General features: G+C 47.4%; 1 protein-coding gene across 1 annotated transcript in view; it reads right to left on the reverse strand.

The window, feature by feature from the left end:
• The window catches only part of sema5ba (sema domain, seven thrombospondin repeats (type 1 and type 1-like), transmembrane domain (TM) and short cytoplasmic domain, (semaphorin) 5Ba), a gene marked incomplete at its 5' end in the record, with an annotated part of 147,186 nt that overhangs the window by 57,681 nt on the left and 69,994 nt on the right, over positions 1-19,511 (reverse strand). Inside the window, 3 exon segments of the mRNA XM_083642257.1 lie at positions 13,272-13,479; positions 14,801-15,008; positions 16,836-16,971. Of these exon segments, the coding sequence (XP_083498383.1) occupies positions 13,272-13,479; positions 14,801-15,008; positions 16,836-16,971 (552 nt within the window).

Consider the following 19,511-nt stretch of genomic DNA (forward strand, 5'->3'; position numbering starts at 1 on the left):
CCGAGGCGCCCGGTGTGCCCTGTCCACCTCTGGTGGTTTCTCGCCTTCCTTCAGGTCCAGGATGTAACACAGGATTTTGCCACGAAAGCGTCCATGTCACCAATCTCAGCTCCCTCTTTTACATTGATCAGGCGAATGTTATTTCTTTTACTCCTGCTGATTAAGTCATCAACCTGCGTGTGCAGGGGTTCGATTTGTTTTTGCATTTTATCCACTTTCGGACTCACTGTGTTGTTTTTGTCCTCCAGTGCGCTGATGCGCTTTTCCGCATTAGAAACTCTGTTCGCTTATTTTCTTTAGTGAGTGAGTGGATGGACTTCTGCACGTTTTCAAACTTGTTTTCAAGCTGCTCAAACCTCTGAGCGATGTCGGACTTAATCGATAGTGTTTCACGGAGTAAAAGTTTAGCCCAAGCCGTGTATCTCCAGCCTCCAGCAGGTGAGTCATTTCCTCATTCATGGCGGTGAGGTGATTGCTTCGTCTTTTTCTTTCTGCTTACCTGTGTTGTGTTATGTTATGTTATGTTATGTTGTTAAAAGAGGGCAAGAGAGGAAATTAAAACAGAAGTGGATTTATAGTTAGAAAGAGTGCTAAAAAAGAGAGATTTTTTTTTTTTTTTGAAAAAATCCATAGATAAGCCGCACCGTTATATAAGCCGCAGGGGCCAAAAAAGGCCAAAAAACGGGAAAAAAGCCGCGGCTTATAGTCCGGAATTTACGGTAATCTGGAGCAACCCGGAAATACGACTGTAAAATCACTGTTTACTCACTAATGCCCCCCACACTTCCGGTTGCTCCATTGGATTGGAAATGCGTCGTGGGTCGCCGGGCGCTAATGCTCAGTATGAGCGAGAAGCACCCGGCTAGCGGGGTAACCCCACAGCAAGGAGGTCCTGGGTTCGAACCCCGGCCCATTCCACATCCTTTCTGTGTGGAGTTTGCCTGTTCTCCTTGTGTTCGTGTGGGTTTCTTCCCACCATCAAAGACATGTATGTTAGGATTAATACTCTGTATGTTAGGGTTAACACTCTGTATGTTAGGGTTAACATATGTTAGGGTTAATACTCTGTGTGATGATCACGTGAAGTTCCATGTCACGCCACTCTTCCCTGGCTGACACCTTCCGTTTTGACAAAATGAGCACACCAATCCAGCGAAGTAGTGCACTTACTTCAGAAGGTGGCCCATGGTAAGGGCTATGGGGCTAAGTACTGGATTCTATAGGGGGTGGGGCACGCCACTGCTCTGAGTGATTGCACGCTCTCCCTAGAGCAGTTCGTCCTCCCTGTGGCCCTGATGGATGTAACGCGGCGGCTAAGTTAGCACATTGCTGCAGCCCAGATAAATCACTTACAGTGAGAGAGAGGTGGGTGGAGGACGCCACTGCTGTTAGCCCGAGGTGCCAATTGGTGAGGTCAAATATAATTATGGCAAATAGAGGACAAACATGCACAGGCACGCACATACTCAGCCACCATTTGTCTGCGAGCTATTACTAAAAAGGCTACAAAGTGCTGCCTGTTGAAAAGGTTTAACAATCTAACTAAAAAAAAGGCTACGATGATGCAAAATGATACTCCACTCCAGAATTTTCAAGGTTATGGATCAATAACAACAGAACACTACACTTAAAAAGCACTTTAACTTAATTGGGTTTTGGGACTGTACCTCTCAAGCGAGACACCAGGTGAATAGGGTAACACATTTTAACGAATGGATATCGCCATGAAACATCCCCCAGTTGTTTACTTACATTAACACAATTATTTGGCTATATGCACTCATTTGCATACATTTCCAGAACAGAAATCTGAACATTGGATAAAGCCAGGTTCAAAATGATACTTTCGTGTTATAATGTTATATAAAATCAGGCTATGATTGATGAACAAACACCTCTGCAAAACCCTTAAGAATATAGTTAGGAATAAAACCTGGACGTTTGGTGTATGTAAGTGCTACTGAAGTATTCACCTTATGCAGAAGAGACCGTCTGGCTTGAGAGACTAACAGGAAGTGTAAAGACAATCCGAAGTTCCGATTGTGTTTACACTTCCTGCGACTCATAAACCTAGTCTGACTCATAATGTGAGTCAAACTAGGTTTGACCAGGTGAATCAGACTAGTTTGAGCAGGTAAAACAGCCGCCGTTTTGAACAGGAAGTCTTGATACAATGGGTCCAGTGGGCGGGGCTACATAAGGTGAATATACTTCCCCTAAGCAGCCTATGCATGCTTTGTCTGCTGTGTGGAGAGGACCCAAAAAAATGTGTTAAAAACAACATAATAATGTCTTCATTTTAACATGTGTGCAACACATCATGTGTTGTGTTAACACATCTTTTCTAAGAGTGCACACTGCATACACTGGTACACAGTGCAGTTCTGTCCGGTCCAACACTATTCTATATAAAGCTGGAGTTTCCTCCACACACAGTGCAGTTCTGTCCGGTCCATCACTATTCTATATAAAGCTGGAGTTTCCTCCACGGAACAGAAATGGATACTGTACATTATGACTTCTACATAAATCATGTCTCAACTCCTCTCTGTCACTGCTCTCTGCCTGCCACATACACTCTTCTTCACTGTGTGTGTGTGTGTGTGTGTGTGTGTGTGTGTGTGTGTGTGTGTGTGTGTGTGTGTGTGTGTGTGTGTGTGTGTGTGTGCCGAAGACAGAGAAAGTTAGCGGTGAAAAGGAGATGAGTACCACTGTACGACTGTCAGCCATCGGAAAAGAATGTTCATCTGTTATGGGAGCGAGAATGGCTGTGTGAATGGGGAAGGCCACACATTATCAGGCACACCAGAGAGAGAGAGAGAGAGAGAGAGAGAGAGAGGGGGGGGGGGGGGGGGGGGGGGCGGTCGTATGCTGGCTTCCGTTGCAGCCCCATCCTCCAACACAATGGCCATCCTGCAGGACAAACTGCTGGTAAATGTGTGATTGTTCATCAACTTATGTCGTCGCTGGGATCTGCCCGTCTTCCCCTGTTCTAGCGCTTCATCATGGTGCATCTCATACATTAACGTCCCTCTAGCTGCCTCGCACCTAGTCTCGCTGGCCAGCCTCCCCTCCCTTCCGTGAGAGGAGTCTGGCAGCGCTGGTCTCCATTCTGGAATTGCGATGGGCGGCGCTTAGCGGCAGTGCCGTTGGAAAATAGTGTCCAACAATCCAACTTGCCATTTTCAGCATGTAGCAATGGGCTAGCATGTAGGTTTCTGCCGTTAGCTTGCTACAGTAGCTAGTTAGCGTTGTTTTCACTGCGGCGGCAGGGGACTATTTACAGCGACACACCGGGAGGAGGGAGCGGAACCATTGACATGGTTGGAGCCAATGACAGAGCTTCTTAAGAGCGGAGCGGACATCCGGCAGCGTCTGAAATCGACGCCTCCAATGGGAGAGCAGCTGTAGAACAGGGGAGGGCTTATCCCAATAGCCAGACTCCTCTCACGGACGTGAGGGGAGTCTGGCCAGCGAGACTACCTCGCACCAAACCGAGGTCAAAGAACTAGCGAGGACGAAGACAAAACGCCAAGATGCCAAAACGTCGCACTTGAACACACCGTAAAGAAATATGTACAAATGGCATGTATGTTCTGCACCTGTGTGAGACCTACAGTATGACAGCATGTATGTTCTGCACCTGTGTGAGACCTACAGTACGACTGCATGTATGTTCTGCACCTGTGTGAGACCTACAGTATGACAGCATGTATGTTCTGCACCTGTGTGAGACCTACAGTACGACTGCATGTATGTTCTGCACCTGTGTGAGACCTACAGTATGACAGCATGTATGTTCTGCACCTGTGTGAGACCTACAGTATGACAGCATGTATGTTCTGCACCTGTGTGAGACCTACAGTACGACTGCATGTATGTTCTGCACCTGTGTGAGACCTACAGTATGACAGCATGTATGTTCTGCACCTGTGTGAGACCTACAGTATGACAGCATGTATGTTCTGCACCTGTGTGAGACCTACAGTATGACAGCATGTATGTTCTGCACCTGTGTGAGACCTACAGTATGACAGCATGTATGTTCTGCACCTGTGTGAGACCTACAGTATGACAGCATGTATGTTCTGCACCTGTGTGAGGCCTACAGTATGACAGCATGTATGTTCTGCACCTGTGTGAGACCTACAGTATGACAGCATGTATGTTCTGCACCTGTGTGAGACCTACAGTATGACAGCATGTATGTTCTGCACCTGTGTGAGACCTACAGTATGACAGCATGTATGTTCTGCACCTGTGTGAGACCTACAGTATGACAGCATGTATGTTCTGCACCTGTGTGAGACCTACAGTATGACAGCATGTATGTTCTGCACCTGTGTGAGGCCTACAGTATGACAGCATGTATGTTCTGCACCTGTGTGAGACCTACAGTATGACAGCATGTATGTTCTGCACCTGTGTGAGACCTACAGTATGACAGCATGTATGTTCTGCACCTGTGTGAGACCTACAGTATGACAGCATGTATGTTCTGCACCTGTGTGAGACCTACAGTACGACTGCATGTATGTTCTGCACCTGTGTGAGACCTACAGTATGACAGCATGTATGTTCTGCACCTGTGTGAGACCTACAGTATGACAGCATGTATGTTCTGCACCTGTGTGAGACCTACAGTACGACTGCATGTATGTTCTGCACCTGTGTGAGACCTACAGTATGACAGCATGTATGTTCTGCACCTGTGTGAGACCTACAGTATGACAGCATGTATGTTCTGCACCTGTGTGAGACCTACAGTACGACTGCATGTATGTTCTGCACCTGTGTGAGACCTACAGTATGACAGCATGTATGTTCTGCACCTGTGTGAGACCTACAGTATGACAGCATGTATGTTCTGCACCTGTGTGAGACCTACAGTATGACAGCATGTATGTTCTGCACCTGAGTGAGACCTACAGTATGACAGCATGTATGTTCTGCACCTGTGTGAGACCTACAGTATGACAGCATGTATGTTCTGCACCTGTGTGAGACCTACAGTATGACTGCATGTATGTTCTGCACCTGTGTGAGACCTACAGTATGACAGCATGTATGTTCTGCAGCACCTGTGTGAGACCTACAGTATGACAGCATGTATGTTCTGCACCTGTGTGAGACCTACAGTACGACTGCATGTATGTTCTGCACCTGTGTGAGACCTACAGTATGACAGCATGTATGTTCTGCACCTGTGTGAGACCTACAGTACGACTGCATGTATGTTCTGCACCTGTGTGAGACCTACAGTATGACAGCATGTATGTTCTGCACCTGTGTGAGACCTACAGTATGACTGCATGTATGTTCTGCACCTGTGTGAGACCTACAGTATGACTGCATGTATGTTCTGCACCTGTGTGAGACCTACAGTACGACTGCATGTATGTTCAGCACCTGTGTGAGACCTACAGTATGACTGCATGTATGTTCTGCACCTGTGTGAGACCTACAGTACGACTGCATGTATGTTCTGCACCTGTGTGAGACCTACAGTATGACTGCATGTATGTTCTGCACCTGTGTGAGACCTACAGTACGACTGCATGTATGTTCTGCACCTGTGTGAGACCTACAGTACGACTGCATGTATGTTCTGCACCTGTGTGAGACCTACAGTATGACTGCATGTATGTTCTGCACCTGTGTGAGACCTACAGTATGACTGCATGTATGTTCTGCACCTGTGTGAGACCTACAGTACGACTGCATGTATGTTCTGTACCTGAGTGAGACCTACAGTATGACAGCATGTATGTTCTGCACCTGTGTGAGACCTACAGTATGACAGCATGTATGTTCTGCACCTGTGTGAGACCTACAGTATGACTGCATGTATGTTCTGCACCTGTGTGAGACCTACAGTATGACTGCATGTATGTTCTGCACCTGTGTGAGACCTACAGTATGACAGCATGTATGTTCTGCACCTGTGTGAGACCTACAGTACGACTGCATGTATGTTCTGCACCTGTGTGAGACCTACAGTACGACTGCATGTATGTTCTGCACCTGTGTGAGACCTACAGTATGACAGCATGTATGTTCTGCACCTGTGTGAGACCTACAGTATGACAGCATGTATGTTCTGCACCTGTGTGAGACCTACAGTATGACTGCATGTATGTTCTGCACCTGTGTGAGGCCTACAGTATGACAGCATGTATGTTCTGCACCTGTGTGAGACCTACAGTATGACAGCATGTATGTTCTGCACCTGTGTGAGACCTACAGTATGACAGCATGTATGTTCTGCAGCACCTGTGTGAGACCTACAGTACGACTGCATGTATGTTCTGCACCTGTGTGAGACCTACAGTATGACAGCATGTATGTTCTGCACCTGTGTGAGACCTACAGTATGACAGCATGTATGTTCTGCAGCACCTGTGTGAGACCTACAGTACGACTGCATGTATGTTCTGCACCTGTGTGAGACCTACAGTATGACAGCATGTATGTTCTGCACCTGTGTGAGACCTACAGTATGACAGCATGTATGTTCTGCACCTGTGTGAGACCTACAGTATGACAGCATGTATGTTCTGCACCTGTGTGAGACCTACAGTATGACAGCATGTATGTACTGCACCTGTGTGAGACCTACAGTACGACTGCATGTATGTTCTGCACCTGTGTGAGACCTACAGTACGACTGCATGTATGTTCTGCACCTGTGTGAGACCTACAGTATGACAGCATGTATGTTCTGCACCTGTGTGAGACCTACAGCATGACTGCATGTATGTTCTGCACCTGTGTGAGACCTACAGTACGACTGTATGTATGTTCTGCACCTGTGTGAGACCTACAGTATGACTGCATGTATGTTCTGCAGCACCTGTGTGAGACCTACAGTATGACAGCATGTATGTTCTGCACCTGTGTGAGACCTACAGTATGACTGCATGTATGTTCTGCACCTGTGTGAGACCTACAGTATGACAGCATGTATGTTCTGCACCTGTGTGAGACCTACAGTATGACTGCATGTATGTTCTGCAGCACCTGTGTGAGACCTACAGTATGACTGCATGTATGTTCTGCACCTGTGTGAGACCTACAGTATGACAGCATGTATGTTCTGCACCTGTGTGAGACCTACAGTACGACTGCATGTATGTTCTGCACCTGTGTGAGACCTACAGTATGACTGCATGTATGTTCTGCAGCACCTGTGTGAGACCTACAGTATGACTGCATGTATGTTCTGCACCTGTGTGAGACCTACAGTATGACTGCATGTATGTTCTGCACCTGTGTGAGACCTACAGTATGACTGCATGTATGTTCTGCACCTGTGTGAGACCTACAGTATGACAGCATGTATGTTCTGCACCTGTGTGAGACCTACAGTATGACAGCATGTATGTTCTGCACCTGTGTGAGACCTACAGTATGACAGCATGTATGTTCTGCACCTGAGTGAGACCTACAGTATGACAGCATGTATGTTCTGCACCTGTGTGAGACCTACAGTATGACTGCATGTATGTTCTGCACCTGTGTGAGGCCTACAGTACGACTGCATGTATGTTCTGCACCTGTGTGAGACCTACAGTATGACAGCATGTATGTTCTGCACCTGTGTGAGACCTACAGTATGACTGCATGTATGTTCTGCACCTGTGTGAGACCTACAGTATGACAGCATGTATGTTCTGCACCTGTGTGAGACCTACAGTATGACAGCATGTATGTTCTGCACCTGTGTGAGACCTACAGTATGACAGCATGTATGTTCTGCACCTGTGTGAGACCTACAGTATGACAGCATGTATGTTCTGCACCTGAGTGAGACCTACAGTATGACTGCATGTATGTTCTGCACCTGTGTGAGACCTACAGTATGACAGCATGTATGTTCTGCACCTGTGTGAGACCTACAGTATGACAGCATGTATGTTCTGCACCTGAGTGAGACCTACAGTATGACTGCATGTATGTTCTGCACCTGAGTGAGACCTACAGTATGACTGCATGTATGTTCTGCACCTGTGTGAGACCTACAGTATGACAGCATGTATGTTCTGCACCTGTGTGAGACCTACAGTATGACAGCATGTATGTTCTGCACCTGTGTGAGACCTACAGTATGACAGCATGTATGTTCTGCACCTGTGTGAGACCTACAGTATGACAGCATGTATGTTCTGCACCTGTGTGAGACCTACAGTATGACAGCATGTATGTTCTGCACCTGTGTGAGACCTACAGTATGACAGCATGTATGTTCTGCACCTGAGTGAGACCTACAGTATGACAGCATGTATGTTCTGCACCTGTGTGAGACCTACAGTATGACTGCATGTATGTTCTGCACCTGTGTGAGACCTACAGTATGACAGCATGTATGTTCTGCACCTGAGTGAGACCTACAGTATGACAGCATGTATGTTCTGCACCTGTGTGAGACCTACAGTACGACTGTATGTATGTTCTGCACCTGTGTGAGACCTACAGTATGACTGCATGTATGTTCTGCACCTGTGTGAGACCTACAGTATGACTGTATGTATGTTCTGCACCTGTGTGAGACCTACAGTATGACAGCATGTATGTTCTGCACCTGTGTGAGACCTACAGTATGACAGCATGTATGTTCTGCACCTGAGTGAGACCTACAGTATGACAGCATGTATGTTCTGCACCTGTGTGAGACCTACAGTATGACAGCATGTATGTTCTGCACCTGTGTGAGACCTACAGTATGACAGCATGTATGTTCTGCACCTGTGTGAGACCTACAGTATGACAGCATGTATGTTCTGCACCTGTGTGAGACCTACAGTATGACAGCATGTATGTTCTGCACCTGTGTGAGACCTACAGTATGACAGCATGTATGTTCTGTACCTGAGTGAGACCTACAGTATGACAGCATGTATGTTCTGCACCTGTGTGAGACCTACAGTATGACAGCATGTATGTTCTGCACCTGTGTGAGACCTACAGTACGACTGCATGTATGTTCTGCACCTGTGTGAGACCTACAGTACGACTGCATGTATGTTCTGTACCTGAGTGAGACCTACAGTATGACAGCATGTATGTTCTGCACCTGTGTGAGACCTACAGTATGACTGCATGTATGTTCTGCACCTGTGTGAGACCTACAGTATGACTGCATGTATGTTCTGCACCTGTGTGAGACCTACAGTATGACTGCATGTATGTTCTGCACCTGTGTGAGACCTACAGTATGACTGCATGTATGTTCTGCACCTGTGTGAGACCTACAGTATGACAGCATGTATGTTCTGCACCTGAGTGAGACCTACAGTATGACAGCATGTATGTTCTGCACCTGTGTGAGACCTACAGTATGACAGCATGTATGTTCTGCACCTGAGTGAGACCTACAGTATGACAGCATGTATGTTCTGTACCTGAGTGAGACCTACAGTATGACAGCATGTATGTTCTGCACCTGTGTGAGACCTACAGTACGACAGCATGTATGTTCTGTACCTGTGTGAGACCTACAGTATGACAGCATGTATGTTCTGCAGCACCTGTGTGAGACCTACAGTACGACTGCATGTATGTTCTGCACCTGTGTGAGACCTACAGTACGACTGCATGTATGTTCTGCACCTGAGTGAGACCTACAGTACGACTGTATGTATGTTCTGCACCTGTGTGAGACCTACAGTATGACTGCATGTATGTTCTGCACCTGTGTGAGACCTACAGTATGACTGCATGTATGTTCTGCACCTGTGTGAGACCTACAGTATGACTGCATGTATGTTCTGCACCTGTGTGAGACCTACAGTACGACTGCATGTATGTTCTGCACCTGAGTGAGACCTACAGTACGACTGTATGTATGTTCTGCACCTGTGTGAGACCTACAGTATGACTGCATGTATGTTCTGCACCTGTGTGAGACCTACAGTATGACTGCATGTATGTTCTGCACCTGTGTGAGACCTACAGTATGACTGCATGTATGTTCTGCACCTGTGTGAGACCTACAGTACGACTGCATGTATGTTCTGCACCTGTGTGAGACCTACAGTATGACAGCATGTATGTTCTGCACCTGTGTGAGACCTACAGTATGACTGCATGTATGTTCTGCACCTGTGTGAGACCTACAGTATGACTGCATGTATGTTCTGCACCTGTGTGAGACCTACAGTACGACAGCATGTATGTTCTGCACCTGAGTGAGACCTACAGTATGACTGCGGATAACAAAACCATTGCTATGATCCATACATGAAACAAAGCAGCGTTTGCCTACCATTTTCACACCACTTAAGGTGCGTTCACACCGACCTATTAAAGTTTTTCGCTGGCATCGAGTTTACATACAAAGTCAATGCAAACGAGCGATTGAGCGTATATTCGCCCGGGAGAAAAATCGCTGGGCGTCCGAGCGACAGAGACAGAGCGATAGGGCGAAAATTCGCTTGTCGCCCGAGATGAAATATCCCAACTCGAGTGACAGAGTGGCATCTGTCGCTCGCTGTTCAACGCTGATTGGCTGCCGTGTGAGAGTGAGTCAAGGATCACACTGGCTTGGAACAAACCGCTGGTTTATTGTGTGGCAACAAACCGCATTGACAGCTGATTGACAGGCTGACAGCTGACATGAAGTGAAGTCTGTACTACCGGTATAGAGCTCGCGTTAGGAGCACGCTGATAGGCTTAGCTTGTAAACAACTACGGTGGCTCGTAGTGGACAAACATCACAACGTTATAGCCCCCAGATGTCCGTCAATTATTGTGCCTGTTGACGAGCGATTTAAACAACGCGACGAAGCGATTCCAAAGGGTTGAATCGAGCGACAGAGAGAAAAATACAGTAAATATCTCGGTGTGAGCATAGCTTTAGACGGTTTTGTAAGATAGCTACTCATGAATATGTCTGATGGAAAGTTGCAGATGGTGTGGCGTTGTCAGCCCTCACTCTTTTGCTTGTGGAAGCAGAAAGGAAGAGGCGGAGGGGGGAAAATAAGCAGAAAGTGCTCAAGGAATTTCCCGAAGGCCACGTTGTTCTTGTGAAAATAATGGTGTTTTGGAATGATCAGATGAGATGAAGTTGCTTAAACCTGCTGTAAGTGAGATATGAAATAAATAGCTCTATATCCTGACAGCAATCACTGATGGAGAGGGTCTGCTCAATGGGTCTCTGTTTTGTGGTAAAAGGAAGAGGACGTTTTCTGGTATCCCGTCCCGACTTTATCCAATCAGGAGGAGAGAGAACTCCACAAAAAGGGTTGAGTCAAATACTGACGCTTTGGGTTGTTCTGGACCGGATCACCAGGTGTTCTGGCCCGGATCCCCAGGTGTTCTGGACCGGATCCCCAGGTGTCCTGGACCGGATCACCAGGTGTTCTGGACCGGATCACCAGGTGTTCTGGACCGGATCACCAACCCAAAGAAGCCTCAGTATTTGACTCCTTGGGAATGAGAACCGCATTGACTCAATCCTTCCCCCAGAATGGCTCACGGGACCTTTAAGCTGACCACCAGCCAATCAGAGTGAGCGGCGTTGACAGAATGAGCGCCACCTATCTGCCCTTTGCAGCCGTCTCAGTCCCTGGAGAGGAGCTCAGATGTCAGCTTGGCAGACAGGTTGACATCGGTGGTATTTTGCAGCTCTGCTTGCCTTCAGACTGTGTGAGCGTGTAGAGCGAGCGAGACAGAGAGAGGCGTGCAGATATCGCCGACCGGATTAAGGAGGGTCCTTCTCCCCACTTGTACCCTTGGAGCCCGCTCTTCTTATCGTTCCACCATGCTGTGCCTTAAAGGGGGACTTACCCCCCCAGATATGTGACAAAACGACATGCTGCTTGATTAAAAAAAAACAAAGAAAAGAAGCAGAAGAGCGTCTCCTCTTGTCTCACTACACTCTTTGGCTGAGTGTGTATGTTATAAATATAGCCACGTTATTCACCTTATGTTCAGACCTTACAGTGGGCCAAATTCTTCCGGGTCCTTTTAACACTTCCGGCGGTCACGGCGCAAAATAAAAGAGTTGTTTTTGGAGCGGACAGTGAAGGGTTAAAATAAAGAACGTAGCCTACTACTTTGAGCTCAGTACACAGCAAGCAAGCGAGTATCCACTGTTAGCCAGGTCAGATAACGTTATCGTCGACAATGACGAGCACTTTCTTGTAAAACATACCTGGACTCCAACAAAGAAAGCTTCAGATAGTTTCCTGCGTGTGTGTGTGTGTATACCTGAGCTGTGTGTTCTTTGTGTGCGTGCGTGTGTGTGTGTGTGTGTGTGTGTGTGTGTGTGTGTGTGTGTGTGTGTGTGTGTGTGTGTGTGTGTGTGTCTGTGTGTGTGGTCGAGTCCGGGAGTTCGGAGAAATAGCAAGCTGACTCATCATGCAGTGTGCATATGAGAACCCTCCCCAGCAGCAGCCCAGAGCCCACGCACAAATCACACCAACTGCCCTTCGTAGTTCGTACACGCACGCACGCACGCAGCTGGCAGAGTGAACAAAGCGTGGAGCCATTGGTATGCTAAGATGAGGGTGACTTTGAAGGACTGTGCACGGTGCCCAGCAGAGACGGCTGATTGAGAGCACTGATCAGATGCAGAAGGTTGGACAAACAGCCAGCCAGCCAGTCTGTAGCCTCGCTCGCTCACCCTCCAGACGGACATTTTCACACCAATAACGCTGAAGCGGGAGATGGCAGAGCAAAAGGGCACTCTCCACCTTCTCTCTCTCTCTCTCTCTCTCCCTCTCTCTCTCTCTCTCTCACACACACACACACACACACACACACACACACACACACGCCTGCAGACAAACTTCTCTAGCACGATATAAGATAGCTTCACAGACATTTCTTGTTGATCCTCTGATTCACTCACAAACAGGCAGAACAGTCAAACAGGCAGAACAGTGGTTGTTCTGTCTTATGCAGAGCTTCATTAGAGAGAGAAACAACAGCACAACAAACGAATGAGCTTGTAGCGAGGCAGATTCCGCCCTGGCCGTGTGTCTGCTTCCATAAGGACTTTAATGATTATAGGCGAGGTCTTCCAGACAAATTAATCCTAGTCGACGACAGATAATTACTTTGAACGGAGGAGCGACCAGGTTCAAATGAATCTTCTGCCAAAAGGCATAAAATGAACAATACATGTAGATGGTGTATGCAGCATGGCTGCCTCCAAAAAGTGACGGCTGCTGTCCTGATGCGTGGCTTATCGCTTTCTTCTGGTAGTTGGGAGAACTTTGTGAAGTCACGCATCGATCAGAGGAGACTTCCCAGCAGGATCTACTCACATCTCAGTGTTGTAGGTGGAGCATCGTTCCAGGGGGATCTTCAGGACCCGGTTGTTGAGGCCCACAAACAGCGACCGGTCACTGTGCAGGATCTGCAGGCTCAGGATTGGCTCACGCACACCAGGTGGGAGGAGCTCCATCTCCTCCAGGTAGCAGCCCTGCAGGCTCTTGTTGGTCGTAGCCAGCGCCTTCAGGATGGTGCCGTATTCTGGACAGGAGAGCAAAAAATACATAAATAAATAAATAAATAAATAAATAAATACATAAATAAATACATAGATACATGAATAAATAAATAAATAAATAAATAAATAAATAAATAAAAGGATGAGAGAAAACACATCAGAGATTTGAGGTTTGTAAAGAGGTATGAAAAAGTGGGCAGAAGCCAGTCTGTTGTTCTGATTGGTCTGTTCTTTTGACTTCTAATGAGAGGAAATGAAACATAATGAGCATCCAGGATAAACAGCCTCATACATTTCTGCTTAAAATACTCAACATAAGCCCCATTTGCTTTGTTCTTATTTCTATTCTATTTCTCTTCATCATTAGAGGAAAGGATCATGTCCCGGCCTGGCCTGGCCGACACGTGCTGCTGGATGGACTGAATAACCTCCGCTGTGCTCCTGTTATTCACCATTGGGGGGAGGAGGGGTGCAGGTGTTATGTGTGAGCAGCCCTGCCCCCCCTCCCTCTCTCTCTCTCTCTCCCTCCCTCCCTCCCTCTCTCCCTCCCTCCCTCTCTGTCTCTCTCTCTCCCTCCCTCCCTCCCTCCCTCTCTCTCTCTCTCTCTCCCTCTCTGTCTCTGTCTCTCTCTCTCCTTGGTGCTCCTGCCAGCACCGTCTGTCTAATCAACTCCAGTAAGCAGTGGCACCTGGGGCGATCAAGCCCTCCTGGCATAAATGGGGTTTGGAGGAGGAGAGAGGGAGAGCCCATATGCACCTGACAGCAGCGTCTGGGGAGGAACTTTTCTCCCCAGTGTTTTTCTTAATTTCCTTTCCTACTTTGTGTATTATTTTAGTTCTGTGCTGGAGATCCTGGTAGTTTCGTTGTCGATTTTGTTTCATAGTTTAGCTTTCGTCCTGTTTTGTTAGTTTAGGGAAGAACTGGCTTCGATGGCCCATTCTCCTCCCCCATCTTTTGTTCTCTCTGGCTGGTTCTCCAGGTCCGTTGGTTTCTATTTCTTTTGAACTTTGAGTGTAGTTTTATTTGTATAATAAAAACTCTTCACTTTTGCACAACCTCGTTTGGCGTCTTTCATATGTTCTGGTCTCCTGTAGAGCCTTTCTTGTTGTTTTAGAGACCATAACAGTTGTAACCTTTTACTATTTGGTGCTGTAAGAGCCCAATTTCCACACGGCGATCATTATAGTTATAGCTTGCAAAACTGCAGGTTACTTATTGAAATATTGCTACAACAAGGAGTGGTAGACCTTCAAAGGATCTCAACAAATTGCAGGACACAGAAAGAAAAAAAAACTAGGTTCGTGTCTTCAAGTCTCCAGTTTGTCTTTCTCCTTTTCTACTGACCCGTGCTGATGTACATGACATGGTAGAGGGTGTCCATGCCCTGGACGATGTCCACCACCAGGTTGGAGAAGCGCACGTCGTCCTGCATGACCAGCGGGTCCACAGACACCGGCTGCACCACGTCGTTCATCAGGTAGAGGCGCTGCGCGTCCTGCAGGCTGCGCTCCGTCAAACCCTCGTTGGGACCCTCGTCGTCTATAGTGCCACACTGGAGGGAGGAGAGGGAGGGGAGGGGAGGGGAGAGGAGAGGAGGGGAGAGGAGGGGAGAGGAGGGGAGAGGAGAGGAGAGGAGGGGAGAGGAGAGGAGAGGAGAGGAGGGGAGAGGAGGGGAGAGGAGGGGAGAGGAGAGGAGGGGAGAGGAGGGGAGAGGAGAGGAGGAGGGGAGAGGAGAGGAGGGGAGAGGGAGGGGAGAGGAGAGGAGGGGAGAGGAGGGGAGAGGAGAGGAGGGGAGAGGGAGGGGAGGGGAGGAGGGGAGGGGAGAGGAGAGGAGAGGGAGGGGAGGAGAGGGAGAGGAGAGGAGGGGAGAGGGGGGCGTGATGGTGAAAGTGTCAGTGGAAAATGTGACAAGGGGGGAGGGAAGCAAGGAAGAAAGAGAGAGAAAGAAAGAGTGTGTGTGTGTGTGTGTGTGCGTGCGTGCGTGCGTGCGTGCGTGCGTGTGTGTGTGTGTGTGTGTGTGTGTATTTGGCAGGAACCAAACAATGTGAATACTTCACACACTTGGTCATTGTTGCGCTGATTCAATCAATAATACACCGTCTCTGGCTGGCGGGTCGTTTCAATTGTCCTACTCTCAAGAATTGAAACTTTTTCAGGCCAAGTGATTGCTGTGAAGTGACTTCTACAAAGTGATTGTTGTGAAGTGACTTCTACAAAGTGATTGCTGTGAAGTGATTGCGAAGCATCCGTCAAGCTGCGACAATACACTAGTTCAGTGATTCCCAACCTGTGGTCCGCGGCCCCCTGGTGGGCCGCGAAGGTATTGCAAATGGGCCGCCAAATCATTTCCAAAAAAGTATGATTTTTGAAAAAAAAAAAAAAAAAAAAAAAAAAAAAAAATCAATTTTTTTTTGAAAGATTTTGAAAAATCATACTTGAAAAAGTATGATTTTTGTTTCTTTGATGTTATTGCTTTTGCTTGAATTGAAGTTTCATCTTTACATCATCTTTATATTGGGTTTGTGTTTATTTGTAACCCTATCGATTTAATGGGCTTTCTTCTGATATTTGGATTTTGTTTGGATCTGATATTGGATGTCAAATTGTTATGAGATGCATTTTTCCATTGTTGAAGGATACCGTTATTTATTAATCATTTGTTAATTAGCCTGTTACAGACAGCCCCTTGCTTGTCATTTCTGACATCTGTGTGGTGCTGATGGACAGCTCCTTGAATGATTGGTGTGTGTGTGTGTGTGTGTGTGTGTGTGTGTGTGTGTGTGTGTGTGTGTGTGTGTGCGTGTGTGTGTGTATGTGTGTGTGTGTGTGGATAGCTCCTTGAAAACTGTAATACTGAAGGTGTTGCAACATGTTACAGGTGCTGTGTTAGTGACTGTGGAGCTTCCAACATGTTTCTCCTGTATTCAGTTCAGTCCTTTATGTTCAATTTTCAATAAAAAAGTGCTCTGAGAACGCATTATATGGCCTTTGTATTTATGGGGTCGGAGGTGGGCCGCGAACATTTTTGAGACATAAAAGTGGGCCCTGAGTTGGAAAAGGTTGGGAACCACTGCACTAGTTGAATGACACAGTGTGATTTGAGATGACAGCTCTTTGTGAAGCTCTGCTTGGGTTTGGCGAGCTGCACTCTGGATTGTGGCCTCGTCCTTCTTTCAGTGAGAAAAAAAGTATACTTCTAATTCTAACTATAATGTTTTATATTACACTTTTTACTCGTGAAAGAATGAATCTCCAATCAATAATCTGGGAAAAGGTCATTTTGGGTGCGAGTCTCGGGGCCGAATGCTGTTAGACTAAGCCGGGTGGGCTTCAGTGGCTTCAGACTCATGTGGGTGAGGCTGGCTGCGGTGAAACGGACCTGGAAGTTGTGGATGGGGTTGGGCGTGGGAAGCCAGGTGGAGCGAGGGTTCTCCTGGGAGCGGAACGGCCCGTTGAAGGCCTGGGTGATGGCGCTCAGGTTGAAGGCGCACACCGCCGACGCTGCTATGCTGTTGCTGTAGAGAGAGATCGACAGGAGAGAGAGAGAGAGAGAGAGAGAGAGAGAGAGAGATAGGTGAAGAGGAAGGTATTATTTCAACAATACAGTGTCTACATAACAGTTATGTTAAGCCCTATCAGAAATCATCTGTGTCTAGCTGTGTCATAAAAACTCATCTGTTGTGTTCCATGCTCTTTATGGGAATCCAATTATTTATACCTGCACTAAACAGCCGCTACACTGCTGGAGGCTAGGCTATGCTATCAGCACTGCGCAGTGAACGGACGCTACTAAGCTGAGGATATAGGGAGGCCGAATGGCACAGATGTGTGCAAACAGCCAAAGACACACACACACACACACACACACACGCACACACACACACACACACACACATACACACACACACACACACACACACACACACACACACACACAGCTACCGCACAGGTCAAAACAGACACACACACACGCACGCACAAGCACACGCACACAGGCACACACACACACACAGCTACTGCAAAGGTCAAAACAGACACACACACACACGCACGCACGCACAAGCACACGCACACGCACACACACGCACACGCACACACACGCACACACAGCTACCTCACAGGTCTCACACACGAGAATAACCCCCCAGCTTAACAGGCGGTGTGGGTAAAGCTGTAATGGCGAGGCTATTCTGTGCTGCCCGGGTCTGTAATGTGCTGTAAGGTAATGACTTTCCTAACTGCCTGCTTTTTGCCCTCGCGTACACCCGGCTCTGCACTCACACTGTTACTGCACAATCAACTGCCTCGCCATGGCTTCAGCCATCAGCTACAAGAGACCCACTGATAACACAATGGGCAGAGAGACACAGAGAATGAGAGAGAGAGAGATACAGAGAGAGAGAATGAGAGAGAGAGAGAGAGAGAGAGAATGAGAGAGAGAGAGAGAGACACACACACACACACACACACACACACACAGAAATGGAGAGAGGAACAGTGAGATGCAAAGAGAGAGCCAGAGAAAGACAGACTATAATGTCTTAATGGTGCTTTATGAGACATTTGTGGGTTTTGATTGGCTGTGGGGATGAAACCTGGACAGTAAATCTGTGAAGGCTTGTGGGTTTTGATTGGTTGTGGGAATGATACGTAAATCTGTGAAGGCTTGTGGGTTTTGATTGGTTGTGGGAATGATACGTAAATCTGTGAAGGCTTGTGGGTTTTGATTGGTTGTGGGGATGATACGTAAATCTGTGAAGGCTTGTGGGTTTTGATTGGCTGTGGGGATGAAACCTGCAGAGTAAATCTGTGAAGGCTTGTGGGTTTTGATTGGCTGTGGGGATGAAACCTGGAGAGTAAATGTGTGAAGGCTTGTGGGTTTTGATTGGCTGTGGGGATGAAACCTGGAGAGTAAATCTGTGAAGGCTTGTGGGTTTTGATTGGCTGTGGGGATGAAACCTGGAGAGTAAATCTGTGAAGGCTTGTGGGTTTTGATTGGCTGTGGGGATGAAACCTGGAGAGTAAATCTGTGAAGGCTTGTGGGTTTTGATTGGCTGTGGGGATGAAACCTGCAGAGTAAATCTGTGAAGGCTTGTGGGTTTTGATTGGCTGTGGGGATGAAACCTGGAGAGTAAATGTGTGAAGGCTTGTCGGTTTTGATTGGCTGTGGGGATGAAACCTGGACAGTAAATCTGTGAAGGCTTGTGGGTTTTGATTGGCTGTGGGGATGAAACCTGGAGAGTAAATCTGTGAAGGCTTGTGGGTTTTGATTGGCTGTGGGGATGAAACCTGGACAGTAAATCTGTGAAGGCTTGTGGGTTTTGATTGGCTGTGGGGATGAAACCTGGAGAGTAAATCTGTGAAGGCTTGTGGGTTTTGATTGGCTGTGGGGATGAAACCTGGACAGTAAATCTGTGAAGGCTTGTCGGTTTTGATTGGCTGTGGGGATGAAACCTGGAGAGTAAATCTGTGAAGGCTTGTGGGTTTTGATTGGCTGTGGGGATGAAACCTGGACAGTAAATCTGTGAAGGCTTGTGGGTTTTGATTGGCTGTGGGGATGAAACCTGGAGAGTAAATCTGTGAAGGCTTGTGGGTTTTGATTGGCTGTGGGGATGAAACCTGGAGAGTAAATGTGTGAAGGCTTGTCGGTTTTGATTGGCTGTGGGGATGAAACCTGGAGAGTAAATGTGTGAAGGCTTGTCGGTTTTGATTGGCTGTGGGGATGAAACCTGGAGAGTAAATGTGTGAAGGCTTGTCGGTTTTGATTGGCTGTGGGGATGAAACCTGGACAGTAAATCTGTGAAGGCTTGTGGGTTTTGATTGGCTGTGGGGATGAAACCTGGAGAGTAAATCTGTGAAGGCTTGTGGGTTTTGATTGGCTGTGGGGATGAAACCTGGAGAGTAAATGTGTGAAGGCTTGTGGGTTTTGATTGGCTGTGGGGATGAAACCTGGACAGTAAATCTGTGAAGGCTTGTGAGTTTTGATTGGCTGTGGGGATGAAACCTGGAGAGTAAATCTGTGAAGGCTTGTGGGTTTTGATTGGCTGTGGGGATG

Source organism: Poromitra crassiceps (assembly GCF_964638095.1).
Source record: "Poromitra crassiceps genome assembly, chromosome: 8".
Lineage (NCBI taxonomy): Eukaryota > Metazoa > Chordata > Actinopteri > Beryciformes > Melamphaidae > Poromitra > Poromitra crassiceps.